The 23,453-nt window shown below is 45.8% G+C and overlaps 1 protein-coding gene across 1 annotated transcript in view; it reads right to left on the bottom strand.

Annotated features, from left to right (window-relative positions):
* LOC126335012 (uncharacterized) overlaps positions 1 to 23,139 on the bottom strand; it is a 42,287-nt gene extending 19,148 nt beyond the window's left edge. The window contains exon 1 of the mRNA XM_049997841.1: positions 22,897 to 23,139. Coding sequence (XP_049853798.1) covers positions 22,897 to 22,927 — 31 coding nt within the window. The 5' untranslated portion in view covers positions 22,928 to 23,139. The remainder of the gene's footprint in view (positions 1 to 22,896) is intronic.
* Between the last annotated feature and the right edge of the window lie 314 nt (positions 23,140 to 23,453).

Here is a 23,453-nt window from a genome sequence, read left to right as displayed (position 1 = left end):
TCTTTCCTGTGTACGGTCATTTGAAAAGGGAATCACTTAGTATATTTAAGTTTGTGGTTTGTACACTTACTCTAATTGGAAAAGAAGAGTAGCGTTCGCTTCGAGCCACGGCCACAGTGTCGCGTCGAGTAGTCCCTTGTTCGATATGTCGGAGGAATACAACGTTGTGGATGGGATTTCCAATTATAACTTGCGAAATACCGGCCTGCGCTTCCCTCGCAGCAAGGAAGGGAGGGGTCCCACTGGATATCCAAGGGCCACTGAGTAGCATGTTGTAAATTACGATTGCGGATCCATTTCTATTCCTACGATTACAGCGCCATTTGTGGCGATACGGAGAAAATGCTTAAGACAAAACGTAAGTAGATTTTGCCGTAGAATCGTAATCTGTAATAAAAAATGGGGGTTCCCATCGAAAATTTCAAAGTTGCTCGCCGCCACCCACGCACGAGGTTGGGTGGTGGATCGAGTGTGGTATCATTCGATGTCCCCCTCCGAGAGAAAGTAATTGTAAGTATAACTTTCTTTGATCCGATGTGTAGTTTTCAATGTCTTCAGTTAAAATAAACATCCTTTATATGGAAACGATGCGAAAGCTATGGATTTCGATACACCAAAATGCTCTCAGATGGTGATTCAAAAGCTTTCAAATCACGTGCCCTTGTTGAAGATTTATGGAAATAATCATGAAATACAAAAGGAAGAATTTATTAATCATGTTGCAAAAAGGTACTGAATGTACGTTTACACAAAATCTCTTGTATACAGTATATATAGATGTATACATGCGTGTCCTTATCTATTTCACATACAATTTATTTTCAGTTTTATATCGCGAAATATTTTCAGGGTCTACGCAGGTATGACACAGACAGTGAAAAAACCTGCAGAATATTACAAAAAGCAATATATAGAAACAGAAACTATGTAAAGGTAGGTATAAAAATACTTTTGGAAGTGATTAAGATTTTACAGTTGCAATAGTGTCAGCTATTTATTATTTACAGAATATGAAAGATGCAATATAAGCATCGATATGTCATTACGCTTCTACTGGCATTCTCGCTGCCCGAAAAGATAGTCATCACTGTGTTTTTATGTCAGCATTGGCAAAAGAAATTGAGACTGGCCCTCATGATCCCAACATAAAAACATCAATAAATAAATTTTTTTGGATAAAATACTACCTCTTTATACTCGCTTGATTGACGAATCACTACTAACAGGATTTGCCCCACGTCCACCACAAAATGCTAATGAGCGCTTACACAACGTTATATGGAACAGGTGCACCAAGGAGACCTATGACTCTGCAAAGAGAGTAAAAGTACTGGCTTCTGTCAGTGTTGTGAATATAATGTTGGGTCTCACAGGTTTATTTCTGAGATAATGACAAAATTAGGACCCAAATATACTTATCAAACAAAATAAACATCAGAAAAAAGGAGAAAGTGGCGTTGCAGCAAGCTGAAGTGAAAAATTTGAAAAATACAAAGAAGTTCGTCTAAAATTTGATTTTGCCGAACACCAGAGAGAAGAAGCTATACTTGAACGTGTTGGTGTAAGCTACGGCGCTGCGCTCTTTTGATGTAATGCGTATTATTCACACATACGGTGCGCACGGGGTGTAATATATAAATTGAAAATAAAAGATACAATTTTCAAACGTATCAGCGTTTTTATCATTTATCTGCACTTTTCGTAGGTGTAAAGTCTTAAAAAGGTCACTGCACTTCAATTTCTTTGAAAAAATCAGAATGGTCGAATCGAAAAAATGTTACTTCTCCTTCAGTCTAAAAAAAATTTTGGCTCACAACATTTTTGTGATTTCATTCATTGATAACCAACAGCCCCATGTAATGGATTTGAGAAATGTTGATTTTTTCAAAAATCTGAAATTCAAAAGTGATGAAAAAATTCTGTTTAGAAAATTGAATTTGCCTACTAAATTCAACATTCCAAAATGTGTTATGAAACAGATTTTCAGCCCCTTGCAATTTTTTTACGACCGGTTTGAAATTTTGCCGGTACCTCCCTTTAACAATAGCACATTACGATCTAACTGGGAAAATGGCCTGTTTAAGTGAGCTGTTACATACGTAGCTGAGAGCCCCATTCATCTGTTGGGAACAAGCTTTCAGCACGCTGTTGTAAATGCCAGCAAAGCCACGGGAGGTTTTACTTTTGAAATCAGACGAAACTGCTACTTGTCGGACCGCACTACATGTACTGTGTAGTTCGTGTGTTTGGCTCACTGAAGACGTGCAGCAGTGTCTTCCCTTCACAATCTTCGCTCGGAAACTGGTAGAGAGCAACCTACATTCATTGACAGTACAGCAGCAACTACTGTCGCTTTGAAACCGACTGTCATTGAGAAAGCGTGGCAATCGTCTCTTGAAACCATTAGTTACGATCGCTTCACGACACCTCCTTACATGGTTGCGAGTGGTACACCATTCCTCGTAGACACGTCGGGCGCGCCGCGTTGATACACCGACAAATCGGACAACTCCATTCACTGTGCTCGCGTGAGCACGTCCAAACACGACAGCTTCTTTCCGTCATTCTGTCACGTCTCAATGCCTACCCTTCTTACTGCTCTGATTGTCTACTACCGGCTAGCCCATATACACCACTTCACTGCCATGGCTTACGTCAGAAGTGGAGGAATACATGACGCCTAGTACCACTTCTTATTTTTTCAGTCATCAGTCTTCTTCACTGGTTTAATGAGGCCATCCACAAATTCATCTCCTATGCCACCATATACATCTCAGAGTAGCACTTACACCCTACGTCCCCAATTATTTGCTAGATGTATTCCAGCCTCTGTCTTTCCCTACAGTATTTACTGTCGTAATGCTCATGCTAGTACCATGGAAGTCATTTCCTGATATCTTAACAGATGTCCAAACATACTGTCCCTTCTTCTTGTCAGTGTTTTCCATATATTCCTTTTCTCGTCGATTCTGCGGAGAACCTCCTCATTTCTTACCTCATAAGTCTACCTAATTTTCAACCTTCTTCTGTAGCACCATATCTGAAATGCTTCGATTCTCTTCTGTTCCGCGTTTCCCACAGTCCATGTTTCACTACCATACAATGTTGTCCTCCAAACGTACATTCTCAGAAATTTCTTCCTCAAATTAAGGTCTATGTTTGGTACTGTTAGACTTTTCTTGGCCAGGGATGTCCTCTTTGCTCCATCAGTCATGGGTTTTTTACTGCCTATGCAGCAGAATTCCTTAACTTCTTCTGCTTCGTGACCATCAGGCCTGATGTTAAGTTTCTCGCTGTTCTCATTTCTACTGCTTCTCATTACTTTCGTCTTTCTTCGATTTACCCCCAATCCATATTCTGTACTCACTGTCCTGTTCATTCCATTCAATAGATCCTGTAATTCTTCTTCATTTCCACTGAGGATAGCAATGTCATCAGCGAACTTTCATTGATATGTTTTCATGCTGAATTTTAATTCCACTCTTGAATCTTTATTTCCGTCATTGTTTCTTCGACGTACAGATTAAACAGTAGGGGCGAAAGAGTACGTCCCCGTCTTACACCCTTTTTAATCTGAGCACTTCGTTCTTCGTTTCCCACGCTTACTATTCCCCCTTGGTTGTTGTACATAGGTGTTGTGTGATGTCCTTAGGTTAATTAGATTTAAATAGTTCTAAGTTCTAGGGGACTGATGACCATAGATGTTAAGTCTCATAGTGCTCAGAGCCATTTGAACCATTTTTTTGTTGTACATAGTATACAGTACCCTTCTTTCCCTGTATCTAACCCATATTTTTGTCAGAATTTCGAACATCTTGCACCAGTTTATATTGTCGAACGTTTTTTTCCAAGTCGATATGAATGTGTCCCGAGTTTTCTTCAGTCTCGCTTCCATTATCAAACGCAACGTGAGAACTGCCGCTGTTCTGCTTTTACCTTTCCTCCAGCCAAACTCAGTTTTATTTTCCATTCTTCTGTATCTTATTCCTGTCACCAACTTGGATGCATGAACTGTTAACCTAATTCTGCGATAATTCTCGCTCTTGTCGACTCTTGACACCTCCTGAATTGTGGAAATGATATTTCTCCGAAAGTCTGTCGATATATCGTCATTCACATACATTCCACACACCAGCATGAGTTGTCCTTTTCTTGCCACTTCCGCCAATGATTTTAGAATTTCCGACGGTATGTTATCTCTTTTCCCGTATTTGATCTTAACCCTCGCGATACCAAGGTGGGTCACTTTGCGCCCACCTTTTCAGAATATCGTAATGTACCTTATATTTTTAAATTTTGAAAAAATAGTTATTGTTTTACTGCTTTCTGATATGATATTCCGTAACTGATCTAAATTTTTCTGTAAAACTTAACCCAAAAATTTAAGTCTTAGTAGTGGATGTGACATTTTACAACAGATATCACATTCATATTTTCAAGTTCATGGCCCTTTTTCCCCACAATTAGCAAAATTCGTACTTCTTAAAAATTTTTGTCATCGTCGTAAAGTGCCCTTCCACTCACTGTAAACGTTACGGAAATATCGCTCTTGTTGTTAAGATTGTAGTAAAAGATATTTTCAGCTTCTGTACGCTTTTTATGCATCTGTACCTATTTAAAAACTACGTTGTTTATAAAAGTTAAACACATTTAATGAAATTTCTTTTTTTTAAAAAGCTTTTTTGTTGGTGGGCACAAAGTATCCACCCCCCTTGGTACTATGCATTATCGAAAATGTGTTGGTATTACCAGGGTTAAGTCATCGAAAGGTCTTTTAAGTTCTGATTCTAACACTGGATCCTCTATTCCTTCTTTGTCGACTCCTGTTTCTTCCGGTTCTACAGCGCCACAAACCGATCAGTGCTGAAAGGTGGCTGACTAATATCTTGTCAGGTGGACATACTTTCCTATGAGAAAACTACCTCCTACAGCGACATGGAACTATCGTATCTGTGAGAGATCGACCCTTAAAGCCGTCGGCACACGGACTGTGCATCCGAACGTTGAGCGTGCCGAGTTTCTGACGTCATAGCGTGGAGCAGCACGCTCGGGAGTCTTTCCGAACGTGCAGAGCAATATCTGGCATGTCAGATATTCTGAGCGTGCGTCTGAGCGTTGACCAATGAGATGTAACAACGCCACCTCCGTCACACGCACGCTGTCTCCCTTCAGCACAAGGTTGAGAGGCGCCATATTGGCATTCATTTCAAGCCTATATGTATATATGCCGTTTCTGAGCACCAGCAAATTGAGAATCACCGCAAAATCCGTTGTTAGTTGTGTGATTCGTCCCAATAAAATAATGAGAAACATCATATTCGTGGCAAAAGAATTTACTGTAACTTCGTATTATGAGAGTAGGCTATTGAAGGCAGCGACACACAGAAGATCCACCCAAAACGCATTCTTCTTGGTACAGTTTGTTATAATTAAATTTCAATCAGTAACATAATTATCTACGATTAACGTTTTCAGTAAGTCTTAATATAATATGATAAATTATAAGTAGCGCGATATTGGTTTAGCTTAATGAATAACGTCACTATCCACCATTTAGTTTTTGTTGAGGCAGTGGTACAGGTCTTAACACTTCCAATTTTTTGTTCCTAACATTGGCGTTTTTATTAGGTTCTAATACTTTATGGTTAGTTTAATATAAGTGTATGCTATAATATTTGATGTTACGTAAATATAAGTTCACCTGTTTTTGAGGGATGACTTTCTTCGATTGGCCTAATCTGAAGGACAAAAAATGGCTCTGAGCACTATGGAACTTAACTTCTGAGGTCATCAGTCCCCTAGAACTCAGAACTACTTAAACCTAACTAACCTAAGAACATCACACACATCCATACCCGAGGCAGGATCCGAACCTGCGACCGTAGCGGAAGCGCGGTTTCAAACTGGAGCTCCTAGAACCGCTCGGCCACCCCGGCCGGCTCTACAGGACAGCTTGCGCTACTTGTATAAAGGTATTTTGCTCCTTTTTCTTTTACGCTTCGTAATTGACATGTTGCAAAGATTCTGCTACTGGGTAGGAACAGTGATCAAGTAAGACTGAGCTTGGGGTTTTAACAAGATGTAGGAATGATGAAATAATGTTTATCTTACGCGGAGAAGTGTTCCAAATTTGTAGCGCACTGTTTGTAATGGAACTTTTATAAGCCTGTGTCCTTATTGATTGGACATGGTACTTTCCTTTTCGTGGACGATGGAGGAAAATGTGCGTTTTAATAGAGCTAACGTGGGAATTTTACGCGCTCCCGTTGAGTAAACAGTGTGGTTTATGAACTAGAAACATCCCTCAAACTGCCGCTGGAGTGCGTTGCGATCGCGTATACCACGTTGTGGCCCACGTATCGTATGCACAAGTCGCATCGTTCCTGTGCGTTCAGCAGCACGTTGAACTTGGCACGCTCAACGTTAGCGTTCGACAGCACAGTCCGTGTGTCGACGGCTTATTAGCCGGAGCCGTCACTACCAGTGGCGCCACCGTCTGCGAACAGCGCCCTCGTAAGCAGCCACGCCACCCAGACCATACGACATGTCACGTGGCAGGACTCAGTGACCATGGACTGTCTCCACTGAGGTGACAAAAGTCATGAGATAGCGCTATGCACACATACAGATGGCGGTAGCATCGTGTCACAAGGCATAAAAGGGCAGTGCATTTGAGGAGTTACGTGTGCCGTTCAAACCCACCTCCATCAGTTCACTGCCTGATGCAACCAGTGGCTCCTTCACATCAACCCTTCCAAGATACAGGCAATCACCATAGGTCATACCACCCACTCCTTCCAGGTCCACGATTTTTAACGTACCAATTATGGTCGCCTATCCACCTCACTCCTACCTTAAAATACCTTGGCCTCATCCTTGACTGTCCTCTCACCTGGACTCCCCATCTCCTTCGATGCAACACAAAGCCTACAATGGACTCCTCCTCCTGAAACTCCTCTGACTGCCCAGATATGGGGACTGCATCCTTCCACCATCCTTCACACCTACAAATCCTTGATATATCCCCTCCTTTATTATGCCAGCGTCACCTTGATTTCCACCCCACCCAGATTCTATAAAGCCCTCCAAATCGTCGAATACCACGCCCTCTGCTTCACTTTCTGTATCTGCCTCCCATCCCCCACAAAGATCCTCTATGACCTCATCCCCTTTGCACGTCTCATCCATTTTGTTGAACACATCTCCACTCTGTACATCATCTGCAATTCCCCCCATCCACTGGTGTCTCCTATCCTTTCTACCCCCAGCCTATTGCTGCACCTTTATCATTGTATCCATAGCCTCCATATCCTTTACCAACGTACTTACCAGCGCCTACCTCTCCTGGATGACGAGCTTCACCCTGATATCAATCCCTTCTATAACCCACCATCCTCCCCCCTCCTCAGGGCTCCCTCTCCCCTCCTTTTCCTTTCCCCTGGGCGATTTTTTCCTCTCTCCTATGCCCCATCCCCCCTCCCTTTCCAGTGCACCCCTTCTGCATCTCTGTAGTCCATCCTGACTTGCCTTCCCTCTCCCTCTCCCACCCCGCCTGTCTCCCGCCCCTTGGTGGGCCCCTGACCCCTTTACTTTTCCTCCTACCCCGCTCCAGGCCCCCCCCCCCCCCCACTGCCCCCTCCTGTTCCATCTTTTCCCTCCTCTTAGCCCTCCCCTCCCTTGGCAGGTCCCTCCCGGCAGTTTTTATTCTTTGCTGTGAGTGCTCTATCTCATGTAGTCGTTTTAAAGTGTCACCATTCTGGTGTGTTTTAATACTGTGGCCAACTTTTAACTTGTACATATGACTTCAGTGTATTCTATGTGCTACGCAAATCGCCAACTGTATGATTTATCTTTATGTGAACTTTTTTAACTGTCCCACAATGAATGTCTCCTTGAAAGTGTATGTTTTAACTCCCATTGTGTCCCCTCATTATGTTCTAATGTACCCCTTTCTATCGCCTTTTATATAGTTTTCATCTGTTTATTAACTGTATCATTCAGCTGAAGAGCGGCAGATTGTGCAGCTGCTAGCCCTCCTGTGCCCATGTGGGGATGGGGAATAAAATCACAATAGAGGAAAGAAAAGGGGAGCTGTCATTTGTACTCAAGTGATTCATGTGAAGAAGCTCCCAACATGATTTATGGCCACATGACGGGAATTAACAGAATTTGAAAGTTGAGTGGGTCCGCAACTCGTGGTCGTGCGGTAGCGTTCTCGCTTCCCGCGCCCGGGTTCCCGGGTTCGATTCCTGGTGGGGTCAGGGATTTTCTCTGCCTCGTGATGACTGGGTGTTGTGTGGTGTCCTTAGGTTAGTTAGGTTTAAGTAGTTCTAAGTTCTAGTGGACTGATGATCATAGATGTTAAGTCCCATAGTGCTCAGAGCCATTTGAACCATTTTTTTGAAAGTTCAGTGGGGGCTGGAGGTAGATGCATGGGATAGTCCGTTTTGCAAATGGTTAGGGGATTCAGTATTCGGAGATCCTCATTGCAAAGAGGTTGCCGAAAAATCACATTTTATGCACTACCTCTCACCACGGACAATGGACTGGCGACGCCCTTCACTTAACGACCGAGAGCAGCAGCGTTTGCATAGAGTTGTCAGTGGTAACAGTCAAGCAACATAGCGTGATTTAAACTGCAGAAATCAATGTGGGACTTGCGACGAACGTATCCGTTAGGATAGCGCAGCGAAATTCGGCTTTAATGGGCTATGATAGCAGACGACCGTCGCGAGTGCTTACTGCGACAGCACGACATTGCCACAGCGCCTGTCTTGGGCTTGTGAAGATGTCGGTTGGACGCTAGACGACTGGAAAACCGTGGCCTGGTCAGATGAGTGCCGATTTCATTTCGTAATAGGTGATGGTCAGGTTCAAGTGTGGCGCAAAACCCCTCATGCACGTGAACTCAAGTTGTGAACGAGGTACTGTGCAAGGTAGTGGCTCGATGATGGTATAGGCTCTGTTTACATAGAAGGGACCCGGTCCTCTGGCCCAAATGAACCAACTGAGACCATTTATAGCTATTCATGTTCCCAAAAAACGATTGAAGTTTTATGGATGACAATGTGCCATATCACTGGGTTGCTGTTGTTCGCAATGTGTTTGAAGAACATTACAGACAACTCCATCGAATGAGTTGGCCACCCAGATCACCCGACATGAGTCCAGTAGAACATTTATGGGACATAATCGTGAGGTTAGTTCGTGCACGAGATCCATAGTTGGCAACACTTTCGCAGTTGTGGGCGGCTATAGAGGGAGCATGACTCAGTATTTCTGCAGGAGACGTCCAGCGACTTGTTGAGTCCATACCACGTCGAGCTGCTGCGCTACTCCGGGATAAACTAAGTCCGACACGATGTTAGGAGGTATCCCTTGACTTCCGTCTACTCAGTGTATAACTGAGCTCCCACAGCTCGGAGTGACCATTCTCTCCTGCGGTCACTTGCCTGGAACATTCAATTAGCCTTTTGCTATCCGTCGGCAACTTTTGTTTCAACTCTGAACGTTGTATGGGCTGTGTTTCCGGCAGGCTGCATTCTGCTTGTCTTACGCTGAAGTTACAGGTGTCTAATGTATTTCGTTCAATACATTCTGCTCATAAGTGCAACCTTCAATATTAATTATGTTAGCTAAAACTAAAACTAAACTAAACTCCTCCCGAACAGGCCATGAGGGCCCAAAGGTACTAACCGGCCGCCGTGTCATCCTCAACGCATAGGCGTCACTGGATGCGGACATGGAGGGGCATGTGGTCAGCACACCGCTCTCCCGGCCGTATGTCCGTTTCCGAGACCGGAATTATGTTAGCTACTTGATGGAAATTTCCCGACAGACAGGGTACGGCACGAGATCGGGAATGGCAAATCGCCCTCGGACACAGAACTAAAATCTGGTGTCGCCAAAGGGAGGACCGTTGCTGCTCATGTTATCGATCAATAATATAGTGGATAAGGCCAGTCACAGTCTCGGGCTTTTCATAGATGATGCAGTTTTCCATGAGGAAATTGTGTCCAGTAAAGCCTACATTAAATTCGGGCAGTTTTGCGCAAAAGTCGGCTTGCTGCTAAGGGTGGTAACTAGCTCTTAATGCGGGGAAATGCAAAATCGTAACGCTATAAAGTTGTAGTGAACTGCAGGAAGCCCTGCAGAGAATTGGTCAGCAACTGACCATCAACGTAAACAAATGTAAAGTACTGCTAATGCTTACACAGAAACACTCTCCAGCATATGATTATATAATTGCAGAAAAATCAGTGGAAGCACCTACTGCCATAACAGTGTAGGAGTAGGCTTATGGGGCGATCTGAGGTGGTACGACCACATAAAATTAATCGTGGGTAAAGCGGATAGCAAACTGAGGTTCATAGGAAAAATGCTCAGAAAATATAGTCCATCAACAGAGGAAGAGCACTCGTTTCACTAATGTTTGAACGTAGTTCGTCAGTCTGGCATCCGCACCAGACAGGATTGATAAAAGAAATAGAGCAGATTTGTTTGTTATTGTTGTGGTCTTCAGTTCAAACACTGCTTTCATGCAGCTCTCCATGCTACTCTATTCTGTTCAAACCTCTTCATCTCCGAATAACTACTGCAACCTATGTCCTTCTGAATCTGCTTAGTGTATTCATCTCTTGATCTCCATCTACGATTTTTACTCTATACGTTTCCCTCCAGTACTAAATTGGTTATCGCTTGATGCCTCAGGACGTGTCCTACCAACCGATCCCTTCTTGTAATCACGTTGTGTCACAAATTCTCTTCTTCCCAATTCTAGTCAGTACCTCCTCATTAGTTACGTGATCTACCCATCTAAACAGATTCGTTTAGTAAGCGCAAAAGCATCAGGGACATGCGAGATGCTCAGTCAGCTCCAGTAGTAGACGCGGCAAGAGAGGGGCGTTTCACTGTTGAAATTGCGAGAGCGTGCGTTCCTGGAAGAGCTAGCCAGTACAATGCTTCCCCCTACGTATATCTCTCGAAAAGACCTTGACGATAGATTAGAGATATACGAACCTGCACAAAGGCTTTTCACGAATCGTTGTTCCCGTGAACCATTCACGAAAGGGAGAAACGACACTGGTACACAAAGTACCCTTCGCCGCACACCCCTAAGGTAGCTTGCGGAATGTAGATGTAGATGTACATCAAACATAAAAGCCTGGTATTCCTTGACTACAGGATCCATGCGTCACAACTGGACACAAACCTGTCATAGACGTACACTGTACAACGGAATTAAAGGATCACCCCTTCCTCTACAATGGTGCATAACCGTGGCGCCTTGTGACGTCACTCTTGAGCCGGAAGACGCTTGAAAAATCAAGATGTCGACACATGTAGAACAAAAGTCTGAGTTCAGTACACGACATGTAAGGTCGGTTAGCCCGCCCGGTTGGCTGTGCGGTCTAATGCACGGCTTTCCGAGAGGGAAGGAGCGTCTGCCCCCAGCCCCCCCCCCCCCCACCCCCACCCCCCCGACACTAATCCGCCCCGCGGATTTGTGTCGATGTTTGGTGAACCGGCCAGTCTGTGGATGGTTTTTAGGCGGTTTTCCATCTGCCTCGGCGAATGCGGGCTGGTTGCCCTTATTCCGCCTCGGTTACACTATATCGGCGATTGCTGCGCAAACAAGTTCTCCACGTACGCGTACACCAGCACTAGGTGTTACACTCGTCTGGTGTGAGGCGTTCCTTGGGGGGAAGGAGGGAGGAGGGGGGGGCGGGGGGCACCGGATGCCAAACAGCACAATAACCCTGGGTTCGGTGTGGGGCGGCGGATGGGTGAAGTAAACTGCAGTAGTCGTCGTGGTGTTGTGGACCACTGCGGCTGCGGCGGAGACGGAGCCTCTCCATCGTTTCTAGGTCCCTGGTTAACATACAATACAATACATACAAGGTTGGTTAATGATATGACATTGGTATCAAATATCACTACAATTCTACTCAACGGCACCGTAGAAGCGTCTCACGATGGGAAGGTGGTCACACTCCCTCTTTCCCACATTTCGCCCCTTCTTTTGGCGCCTCTTCGATGGAGGTCAGAGCCGCGACGCCCACCGTTGAAAACAACATGTTCTCTTATGGGTGATCGAGATAAACATTTCAGACACACAGACGCTCAGAATCGACACGAAAAGCCCCTAGACCAGGGGCGGGCAAACGTTGCAGGCGGCTCATGAGCGCACAGCGCTGCACGTGTGCTGCTCTCGAGCAATCGTCGAATGGGGCATTGGCTACAGCCGGCAGGTTGAGGCAGGGTAGTACCAGGCTAAGCTGCGGACGTTGATGCGAAGCGACCACTACGTATTGAACGTTGTATTCGAAGTACTAGAAAATGCAGAGTGAATCGAGGAAACGGAGAAGGGGAGATTTGCTATCCCTGGTCAGCGGTAGTTTAGTATTGAACGCCATTATAATAAATTTCACAAGGACGAGTATAATTTATTGTCTGATTCTGAGCGGATGGGGAAATTGGCTGAACCTAAGAAGAGCGATCTGACGATACTAGATGAATCTGACGTAAGCTGCTGTGCTCACGAGAGATCTGCGACTTTCTTTCATCATGTCTCTCATCTAACTGATTTTACATTTTATGGAGCGCCGTTTTTAATTTTTCAGGACGACAACAATAATAGCCAAGCGGTACGCGCAAGTTATAAGATTTCGCTTAATATAGCGAGAGCTGGAAAACCATTTGCTGAAGGTGAGTTTATAAAGGAGTGCATCAATGACGCTGCTGATTTACTTTGCCCACTGAATGCAAATCAGTTTCGAGCTATCACTTTTTCTCGGCGCACTGTAAGTCGTCGTATAAGTGCCATGGCAGGTGACGTTTACCGTAAATTAAGAAGTGCAGTGCAGGAGTTTATTGCATTTTCCAGCGCACTTGATGAGTCCACAGATATTTCAGACACAGCGCTATTAGTGATTTATGTCCGCGGCGTGGACACTGCTCTGCACATAACAGATGATTTTAGATATTATATCTTTAAAAAGCACGAACACCGGCGCGGACATCCTAAAAACCTTTGAAGTAGCTGTCGATTCAGCTGGCTTAAACTGGGAACGTTTTGTGTCAGTGACGACAGACGGAGTACCTGCAATGAAAGGGGAACAAATGGAATTTGTTGGATTACTAAGGAAAAAGCTACAGCGTACAGAAGAATCATTGTACAGCATTCATTGCATTTTGCACCAAGAAGTACTCTGTGCAAAATCAGCAAAACTGGGGGACATCATGCAAGTGATATTCGGGCACATAATTATTTGAGATCCCACGGGCTTACACATAGAGAGTTTCACACATATTTAGCAGAAATTGGGGAAGAGTACGGTGACATACCATACCACAGTGAAGGCTTCTGGATTAGCCGCGGTAATGTACTCAAAAGATTTTTTGAGCTGAGAATGCCAATAAATCAGTTTTTAAAAGACAAACGAAGGTACGATCTCCAGTTAGAAGTTCCAGAGTGGGTTGCCGACCTTGCATTTTTAGTGGACATTACCGGACACATGAATGCATTGAACAGAAGTTTGCAAGGAGAAAATCAGCTAATTTGAAAAATGGCTGAAAAGATGCAAGCTTTCACTAACAAGCTTGAGCTGTGGGAACGACAGCTCTTGCCAGAGAATGCAGTGCATTTCCCTACTCTGTCTACTGTGCGAGAACAGAATTTCAAAGAATATGTTTCCGTACTTAGTGCAATAAAAGAGGAAAGTGATTTGGGGATATATCATATGTATCTCAAGCTTTTGAATGGTTCTCGAGACCATTTTCTGATTCTGTAGATGATATTCATCCCAATTTGCAAATGGAATTAATAGATCTACAGTGTAATTCTCGTCTGAGAGACAAGTTCCTTTCGGCAAGACGTGTAACAGACTTTTATCAGGACTTTCCACAGCAAGAGTTTCCTCGTCTTCATCGTGAAGTCGCGAAGATAATGTCAATGTTTGGCTCGACATATCTCGGTTAAGAGCAAACATCAGTGATGAAAATTCCCTAACTGTTTGCGTTTGTCTGTATGTAGAAATTATGTTCCCGACATTAAATTGTTCAAATGGCTCTGAGCACTATGGGACTTAACTTTTAAGGTCATCAGTCCCCTAGAACTTAGAACTACTTGAACCTAACTAACCTAAGGACATCACACACATCCATGCCCGAGGCAGGATTCGAACCTGCGACCGTAGCGGTCGCGCGGTTCCAGACTGTAGCGCCTAGAACCGCTCTGTCACACCGGCCGGCTCCGACATTAAACGTATTGTAATCTCCTCCTGTGATAATTAAATAAAACGCATCGTAGGTGATGGCTACTCTTTCAAGCCATGATTTCTTTCAAGCACTCCTACTAACCTTATTCCTTCATTCAATAAAGCAAGCTAGGAAACAAACCGCATTACAGAGGTAGGAGCGGAGAGACGGTATGGCGGGGAAAGGAGAGAAGCGAGTGGCCAGCTTGCCCCTGTGTGCACGCAGAACACCTGTTAAATGCACTCGAGCAAGTGCACCTCACACGTGCAGGATTCTTGCCCGACCCTGCCTTAGACGGTGGCATAAAGGGCGTCAATGAAACCATTCCTTTCCTTTGGGTGCTGATTACCAAACACTTCGCGGTCGAATACAGTGGTCCGTTGAGCGATGATCAACAGGGCGACGTTGATAACGTTTGACACCACTACCACCTACTGGGCGTTTCAACACTGCTCCAAGGACATCGCCGGGTTGCATCCCCATTAAACGTGATGCACGCCTTTAGAAAGCAGCGCGACCTACATAGTACCTGCACCATCTTTCCTCGACGTATATGTCGGAGGGAGCAGTGCATTGGGTGGCTCATCTGAGAAGGTAGGTTCTAAGAATCTGGACAGTAAAACACTCTGTGAGCCTTGAAACTTCTCTTACGGAGTTTGCCACTGGAGTTGCATGTACGACCACGTGACACTGTCGCTGCTCTTCTTTTGATCTTCACTGTTTCCTCTATGAATTCTGTCTGGTGCGGATCCTAAATACAGGAGTAATATTCAAGTATCGCTCGACCCACCATACTTGCTCCGGACACTGCGAGAGGGCTGTACAAGCAATGATCACACGCACGGCACAGCGGACACACCAGGAACCGCGGTGTTGGCCGTCGAATGGCGCTAGCTGCGCAGCAATTGTGCACCGCCGCCGTCAGTGTCAGCCAGTTTGCCGTGGCATACGGAGCTCCATCGCAGTCTTTAACACTGGTAGCATGCCGCGACAGCGTGGACGTGAACCATATGTGCAGTTGACGGACTTTGAGCGAGGGCGTATAGTGGGCGTGCGGGAGGCCGGGTGGACGTACCGCCGAATTGCTCAACACGTGGGGCGTGAGGTCTCCACAGTACATCGATGTTGTCGCCAGTGGTCGGCGGAAGGTGCACGTGCCCGTCGACCTGGGACCGGACCGCAGCGACGCACGGATGCACGCCAAGACCGTAGGATCCTACGCAGTGCCGTAGGGGACCGCACCGCCACTTCCCAGCAAATTAGGTACACTGTTGCTCCTGGGGTATCGGCGAGGACCATTCGCAACCGTCTCCATGAAGCTGGGCTACGGTCCCGCACACCGTTAGGCCGTCTTCCGCTCACGCCCCAACATCGTGCAGCCCGCCTCCAGTTGTGTCGCGACAGGCGTGAATGGAGGGACGAATGGAGACGTGTCGTCTTCAGCGATGAGAGTCGCTTCTGCCTTGGTGCCAATGATGGTCGTATGCGTGTTTGGCGCCGTGCAGGTGAGCGCCACACTCAGGACTGCATTCGACCGAGGCACACAGGGCCAACACCCGGCATCATGGTGTGGGGAGCGATCTCCTACACTGGCCGTACACCTCTGGTGATCGTCGAGGGGACACTGAATAGTGCACGGTACATCCAAACCGTCATCGAACCCATCGTTCTACCATTCCTAGACCGGCAAGGGAACTTGCTGTTCCAACAGGGCAATGCACGTCCGCATGTATCCCGTGCCACCCAACGTGCTCTAGAAGGTGTAAGTCAACTACCCTGGCCAGCAAGATCTCCGGATCTGTCCCCCATTGAGCATGTTTTGGGACTGGATGAAGCGTCGTCTCATGCGGTCTGCACGTCCAGCACGAACGCTGGTCCAACTGAGGCGCCAGGTGGAAATGGCATGGCAAGCCGTTCCACAGGACTACATCCAGCATCTCTACGATCGTCTCCATGGGAGAATAGCAGCCTGCATTGCTGCGAAAGGTGGATATACACTGTACTAGTGCCGACATTGTGCATGCTCTGTTGCCTGTGTCTATGTGCCTGTGGTTCTGTCAGTGTGATCATGTGATGTATCTGACCCCAGGAATGTGTCAATAAAGTTTCCCCTGCCTGGGACAATGAATTCACGGTGTTCTTATTTCAATTTCCAGGAGTGTACATATGCCAAAGGACGCAGTTCACGTTAATCGTTGGGATTTTTTAATGCACTGGTCGTCTTGAGCTGTTCCAACAGGGCAATGCACGTCCGCATGTATCCCGTGCCACCCAACGTGCTCTAGAAGGTGTAAGTCAACTACCCTGGCCAGCAAGATCTCCGGATCTGTCCCCCATTGAGCATGTTTTGGGACTGGATGAAGCGTCGTCTCATGCGGTCTGCACGTCCAGCACGAACGCTGGTCCAACTGAGGCGCCAGGTGGAAATGGCATGGCAAGCCGTTCCACAGGACTACATCCAGCATCTCTACGATCGTCTCCATGGGAGAATAGCAGCCTGCATTGCTGCGAAAGGTGGATATACACTGTACTAGTGCCGACATTGTGCATGCTCTGTTGCCTGTGTCTATGTGCCTGTGGTTCTGTCAGTGTGATCATGTGATGTATCTGACCCCAGGAATGTGTCAATAAAGTTTCCCCTGCCTGGGACAATGAATTCACGGTGTTCTTATTTCAATTTCCAGGAGTGTACATATGCCAAAGGACGCAGTTCACGTTAATCGTTGGGATTTTTTAATGCACTGGTCGTCTTGAGCTTACTCCCTTACACCACACATAGCTTTGTTATTCACACACACACACACACACACACACACACATACACACACGAGCGTTTGAATCAGAGACGGCTGCTTGTGAGGGGTGCGTTTCGGCAATTCCTGATGCGTCTCTCACTGGATAATGACACAGCAACCTACTGTTTGATCCTGTAAATTCGACTGTGAGCCTACAGAACCTCACATGGGACCTGTGCCTCCGGCAAGACGATGCATCTCGCCGTCGCTTGCGAACTGAGAGAGAATGATTCAAGGAGAACTTCACGTGCATATAGGAGTGTTTATAAAGGCCAGCCAGAGCATCTCAGCTCAAGCCTGTTGAGTAAATGTGGGCTGCCATCGAGACAGTTGTGTTTGTCTTGGGCGCATTTTCCCCCGTCTCCGTAAAATGTGAACTATGACTAAGAGATCGTGGTTCCAGATGCCTCACATCAGTTTCGATTTCTTGTGGAGTCTATGAGATGTCCCGTCTGTTACACATCCACATCTGTACCTCCTCACTGTTTGTGGCCAAGGGCACTTTGTGTACCAGTGTGGCTTCCCGCTTTCCCTGTTCAAATCGCGTATGGTTCACGGGAGGAACGGTTGCTGGTAAGCCTTCGCGTGGGCTCAAATCTCTCTTATTTTTATCTTTTCGCGAGAATTGTCTAGGAGGAAGAAACATATTGGTTGACTCTTCTAGGACTTTGCGCTCTCGAAATCTTAACAGTAGACCATACAGAGGTGCAGAATGCCTCTCTCACAGCCTCTGCTAGTGGAGTTGGACGAGAATCTCCGTGATGTTTTCGCTTTTACTAAGTGAAACCTGTAACGAAATGTGCTGTTCTTCTTTGGATCTTCTCTATTTCCTCTTTCAGTCCATTATGGTACGGATCTCATGCTGACCTGCAATATTCAAGTGTGTTTGTAAGCTACTTCCTTTATTGATTGACTACGTTTTCTGGGAATTCTTCTAATGAAGCTGTCTGGCATCTGCCTTACACGTGATTACTTTTATGTGACCGTCCCATTTCAAATCGCTCCGTACAAATACGCCAAGATAGTTTATGGAAAAAATTGATTTCGGTGATTGTTCTGCATTAGTGTAATCATACAATAAACGGTATTCCTGCCGGTCTATTCGAAGATCGTTATATCTGTTTATTTTCTCAGTCACTTGATACTCCCTGTACCAAGCGCCAATCCTCTGCAGAGTTTCGTGCAGTTCGCTATAGTTTTCTAGCGAGAGGGGATGCTTCATGGTACTGAATAGATGCCTGCAAGTCAGTATCTCAGATGTGCATGAAAATACGCAAAATAAGTTACCTTACTAAACTATTTCGTAGTACTTGGTATATTATTCTTATGGCAAACGAATACAGTGTCACAGTAACGTTCGTTGGTGAGGGTAGCGTGTTCAGAGATTTGGAGGTCAGTATAATCTTGCGACATTATGGCTACCTACACAGTAACACCTAGACCAGCAAAATGATTATGTTTGACAATGTTCCTGGGCGCATTAAGCGTTCCCAGTTCTCGCCATATGAGGACACGATACGTGCAGCACTGTCGACCATGATCTTTTTTTTTGTGCAAGTGTTATGGTGTGCTGAAATGTAATTTTACATCGGTGAGCTGGTCTCCAAAACTTTGAACACAGTATACTCACTCGTTTGCATTTCTTCAAGGATGCATTGGATCTTCGTTCATTCTTATGGACGGCAATCCGCGACCACATGGAACAGAGTGATTTCCTGCGAGGAAAGTCACAGTTCGTAGTAACTGATGGATAGTCATCGTGTAAAACAGAGATATCTGGCTTTCCTCAAGTGAAATGTTATAGGCCCTTTCCTGTGTAGGAGACAATCTGAGCAGCCCTCTTAGACTGTTTGCAGATGATACTGTCGTTTGTCGTCTAGTACAGTCATGAGAAGATGGAAACCAACGGCAAAACGATTTACACAAGATATCTCTATGGTGCGAAAAGTGGCAACTGACGCTAAATAATGAAAAGTTTGAGATCATCCGCATGTGTACTAAAAGGAATCAGTAAAATTTTGTTTACACAATAAATGGTTCAAATGACTTTAAGAAGTATGGGACTTAACATCTGAGGTCCTCAGTCCCTTCGAATTAAATCTAGTTGAACCTAACTAACCTAAGGACATCACACACAACCATGCCCAAGGCAGGATTCGAACCTGCGACCGTAGTAGCCGCTTGGTTCCGGAGTGAAGCGCCTTACACAACAAATCTCACAAATGTAAAGGCCTCAATTTGACTAAATACCTAGGAATTGCGATTACGGACAGGTTGAGTCAGAACGATCACATAGATAACGGTGTTGGGAAAAGAAACCAAAGATTGTGTTTTATTGGCAGAACGCTTAGAAGATGCAAAAGGTCTACTAAAGGCACTGTCTATACTACGCTTGTCCGCCGTCTGCTGGAGTATAGGTGTGTGGTGTGGGATCTGCATCAGGAAGGGTTGACAGAGGCCACCGAAAAAGTTGGAAAAAGGGCCCCTCGTTTTGTATTATTTTGAAATAGGGGATTGGGTGTCACGCGTACGATGCGGCAGTTTGGGTGGCGTTCCTTGTTGCTGCGAGATCTTCTCAGGAAATTTCAGTCACCAACGTTCTCCTGCCAATGCGAAAATATTTTATCGACACCCTCCTTCATTGGCAGAAAAGACCATTGTAATTAAATAAGAGAAAGAGGGTTGATCAGTAGACAAATAGCGTGGAAATTGTTTAGTGAACCCTCTGCCAGGCACTTAAGTGGGAATTGCAGAGCCTGCAGGGGTGGCTGAGCGGTTCTAGGCGCTACAATCTGGAACCGCGCGACCGTTACGGTCGCAGATTCGAATCCTGCCTCGGCCATGGATGTGTGTGATGTCCTTAGGTTAGTTAGGTTTAAGTAGTTCTGAGTTCTAGGGGACTGATGACCTCAGAAGTTAAGTCCCATAGCGCTCAGAGCCATTATTTTGAATTGCAGACTAATTATGTAGATGTAGGTGTGGAACAGCGCGGGTTGCGGAGCTCTTGGAACGAGTGGATATTCAGCGAAAGGACTGACCTGCCCATTTCCCCGGTTGAAATACCAACGGTCACGTGTGGGAAAGTGTTACAGCACATCTGCATGCACCAACGTCTATCCACCAGTTGTTGACCGGTCTGGTGTACAAACGGAATGTCCCACGACAAGATCTCCTTGTGGTCACCATGGGTGCACGTTGCAGGGCATGCTTTGCCGTCTGTGTTGATGACCCACCCAATTAAGAACCATGTCCCGCCTCTTGGAACGTCCAGAGGAGCATCATCAACGATAGTGACTCAAGTGCAATTATTTTCCTTGAGTAAAAGTGTCATCTCTGTTCGCCTTACTGCGTATTGCTTCCATCACCTTCTTGTCTATTCTGTAATAGTCCTTTCTATGTACTGACCATATTTCATCGAGTTATGTTTCTTGACAGTGACAGATAACGTGAAATTACTTTAGAATTATATTAATGCCTTCAGCTGCTAACGGGCGTCGATATATATCACTGAGGACAGGTGAAAATGTGTGCCCCGACCGGTACTCGAACCCAGGATCTCCTGCTTACACGGCAGACGCTCTATCCCTCTGAGCCACCGAGAGCACAGATGATTGCATGACTGCAGGGACTATCTCGCGCACGCCTCCCGCGGGACCCACATTCTCACCTTGTATGTCCACACACTACACTCGTAGTGTTCCACCCCAACACACTCATTACTCGTGGAAGACATTCTTACCAAGTCCCGTAAGAGTTCGGGGAATATGTATACATCCTCACAGAAGAAGGAGGTCATGGCAGGTGTTGCCAGAACTATACAGGGTGTTGCAAAAAGGTACGGCCAAACTTTCAGGAGACATTCCTCACACACAAAGAAAGAAAATATGTTATGTGGACATGTGTCCGGAAACGCTTACTTTCTATGTTAGAGCTCATTTTTTTACTTCTGTTCAAATCACATTAATCATGGAATGAAAAAAACACACAGCAACAGAACGTACTAGCGTGACTTGAAACACTTTGTTACAGGAAATGTTCAATTTGTCCTCCGTTAGCGAGGATAAATGCATCCACCCTCCGTCGCATGGAATCCCTGATGCGCTGATGCAGCCCTGCAGAATGCGTATTGTATCACAGCCGTCCACAATACGAGCACAAAGAGTGTCTACATTTGGTACCGGGGTTGCGGAGACATGAGCTTTCAAATGCCCCCATAAATAAAAGTCAAGAGGGTTGAGGTCAGGAGAGCGTCGAGGCCATGGAATTGGTCCGCCTCTACCAATCCATCGGTCACTGAATCTGTTGTTGAGAAGCGTACAAAAACTTCGACTGAAATGTGCAGGAGCTCCATCGTGCATGAGCCACATGTTGTGTCGTACTTGTAAAGGCACGTATTCTAGCAGCACAGGTAGAGTATCCCGTATGAAATCATGATAACGTGCTGCATTGAGCGTAGGTGGAAAAACATGGGACCCAATCAAGACATCACCAACAATGCCTGCCCAAACATTCACAGAAAATTTGTGTTGATGACGTGATTGCACAATTGCGTGAGGATTCTCGTCAGCCCACACATGTTGATTGTGAAAATTTACAATTTGTTAAGTTGGAATGAAGCCTCATCCGTAAAGAGAACATTTGCACTGAAATGAGGATTGACAAATTGTTGGATGAACCATTCGCAGAAGTGTACCCGTGGAGGCCAATCAGCTGCTAACAGTGCCTGCACACGCTGTACATGGTACACAACTGGTTCTCCCGTAGCACTCTCCATACAGTGACGTGGCCAACGTTACCTTGTACAGCAGCAACTTCTCTGACGCTGACATTAGGGTTATCTTCAACTGCACGAAGAATTTCCTCGTCCATTGCAGGTGTCCTCGTCGTTCTAGGTCTTCCCCAGTTGCGAATCATAGGCTGGAATGTTCCGTGCTCCCTAAGACGCTGATCAATTGCTTCGAACGTCTTCCTGTCGGGACACCTTCGTTCAGGAAATCTGTCTCGATACAAACGTACAGCGCCACGGCTATTGCCCCGTGCTAATCCATACATCAAATGGGCATCTGCCAACTTCGCATTTGTAAACATTTCACTGACTGCAAAACCACGTTCGTGATAAACACTAACCTGTTGATGCTACGTACTGATGTGCTTGATGCTAGTACTGTAGAGCAATGAGTCGCATGTCAACACAAGCACCGAGGTCAACATTACCTTCCTTCATTTGGGCCAAGCCGGCCGCGGTGGTCTCGCGGTTCTAGGCGCGCAGTCCGGAACCGTGCGACTGCTACGGTCGCAGGTTCGAATCCTGCCTCGGGCATGGATGTGTGTGATGTCCTTAGGTTAGTTAGATTTAAGTAGTTCTAAGTTCTAGGGGACTAATGACCACAGCAGTTGAGTCCCATAGTGCTCAGAGCCATTTGAACCATTTGAATTGGGCCAACTGGCGGTGAATCGAGGAAGTACAGTACATACTGACTAAACTAAAATGAGCTCTAACATGGAAATTAAGTGTTTCCGGACACATGTCCACGTAACATCTTTTCTTTATTTGCGTGTGAGGAATGTTTCCTGAAAGTTTGGCCGTACCTTTTTGTAACACCCTGTATACTTATATGGATATGGTGTCTGTTCTTTCGGACATGTCCGAAAGAACAGACATGATATCCATATAAGTATGAAGTTACTTTCGTCCTTAAGTTTTGCACGCTGGTGTGTATTCTGAACAGAACCGTCCATACAGTTACAACACCAACACAGTAGGTGTTCTGTAACGCCAGCTTCAGATGTGAGGAGGTTGCTTGTATGAGTTACTACGCTACTGAAATGGCGTAAAACTTACCAGTGGCGAACACAAACAGAGCGACGAGCATGGTTCCGGTGAGACGAGACAGGTCGAGGTGGCGACTGCGCGGCCCCGCTGGAGACTCGGAGACACCGTGGCCTAGCACTGCCGCTGCCGCTGCCGGTAATGTAATCTGCCGGAGCGTGAGTCTGGTTAGCACCGCGTGACGCACAGCCCAGCGCCGCTCTGCGCTGAGGGCACGCCGCGACCCGAGTCGCCACACACCGCCGAGGTACGAATGAAATTAGGACCGTGCGGTTTGCACCTGACAGTGACGTTCACATAATCACCACTGGGGATAAAAAGCATCTGCGTCACGATATAAGGATGTTTATTTAGAAACAAAAAACCAAATTGTACCAGTATTACCGACATGAGCAACAGTAATAACAGGTGTAACAAAGAGATTTGTAAACTGTTTTGTTTGGTTTACTTTCTTGTCGTCATACAGGGTATCTCAAATCCAAAGGGTCGACGTTAAACAGATGGGAGAGCACCTCACTGTCACTACACACATAACCTTCGCACAGAGCACCATCTCCAGTTCGTGAATT

This window comes from Schistocerca gregaria, chromosome 2 (assembly GCF_023897955.1).
Source record: "Schistocerca gregaria isolate iqSchGreg1 chromosome 2, iqSchGreg1.2, whole genome shotgun sequence".
Lineage (NCBI taxonomy): Eukaryota > Metazoa > Arthropoda > Insecta > Orthoptera > Acrididae > Schistocerca > Schistocerca gregaria.
Note: the sequence above shows the minus strand (reverse complement) of the source record. Positions and strands in the feature narration are given on the sequence as shown.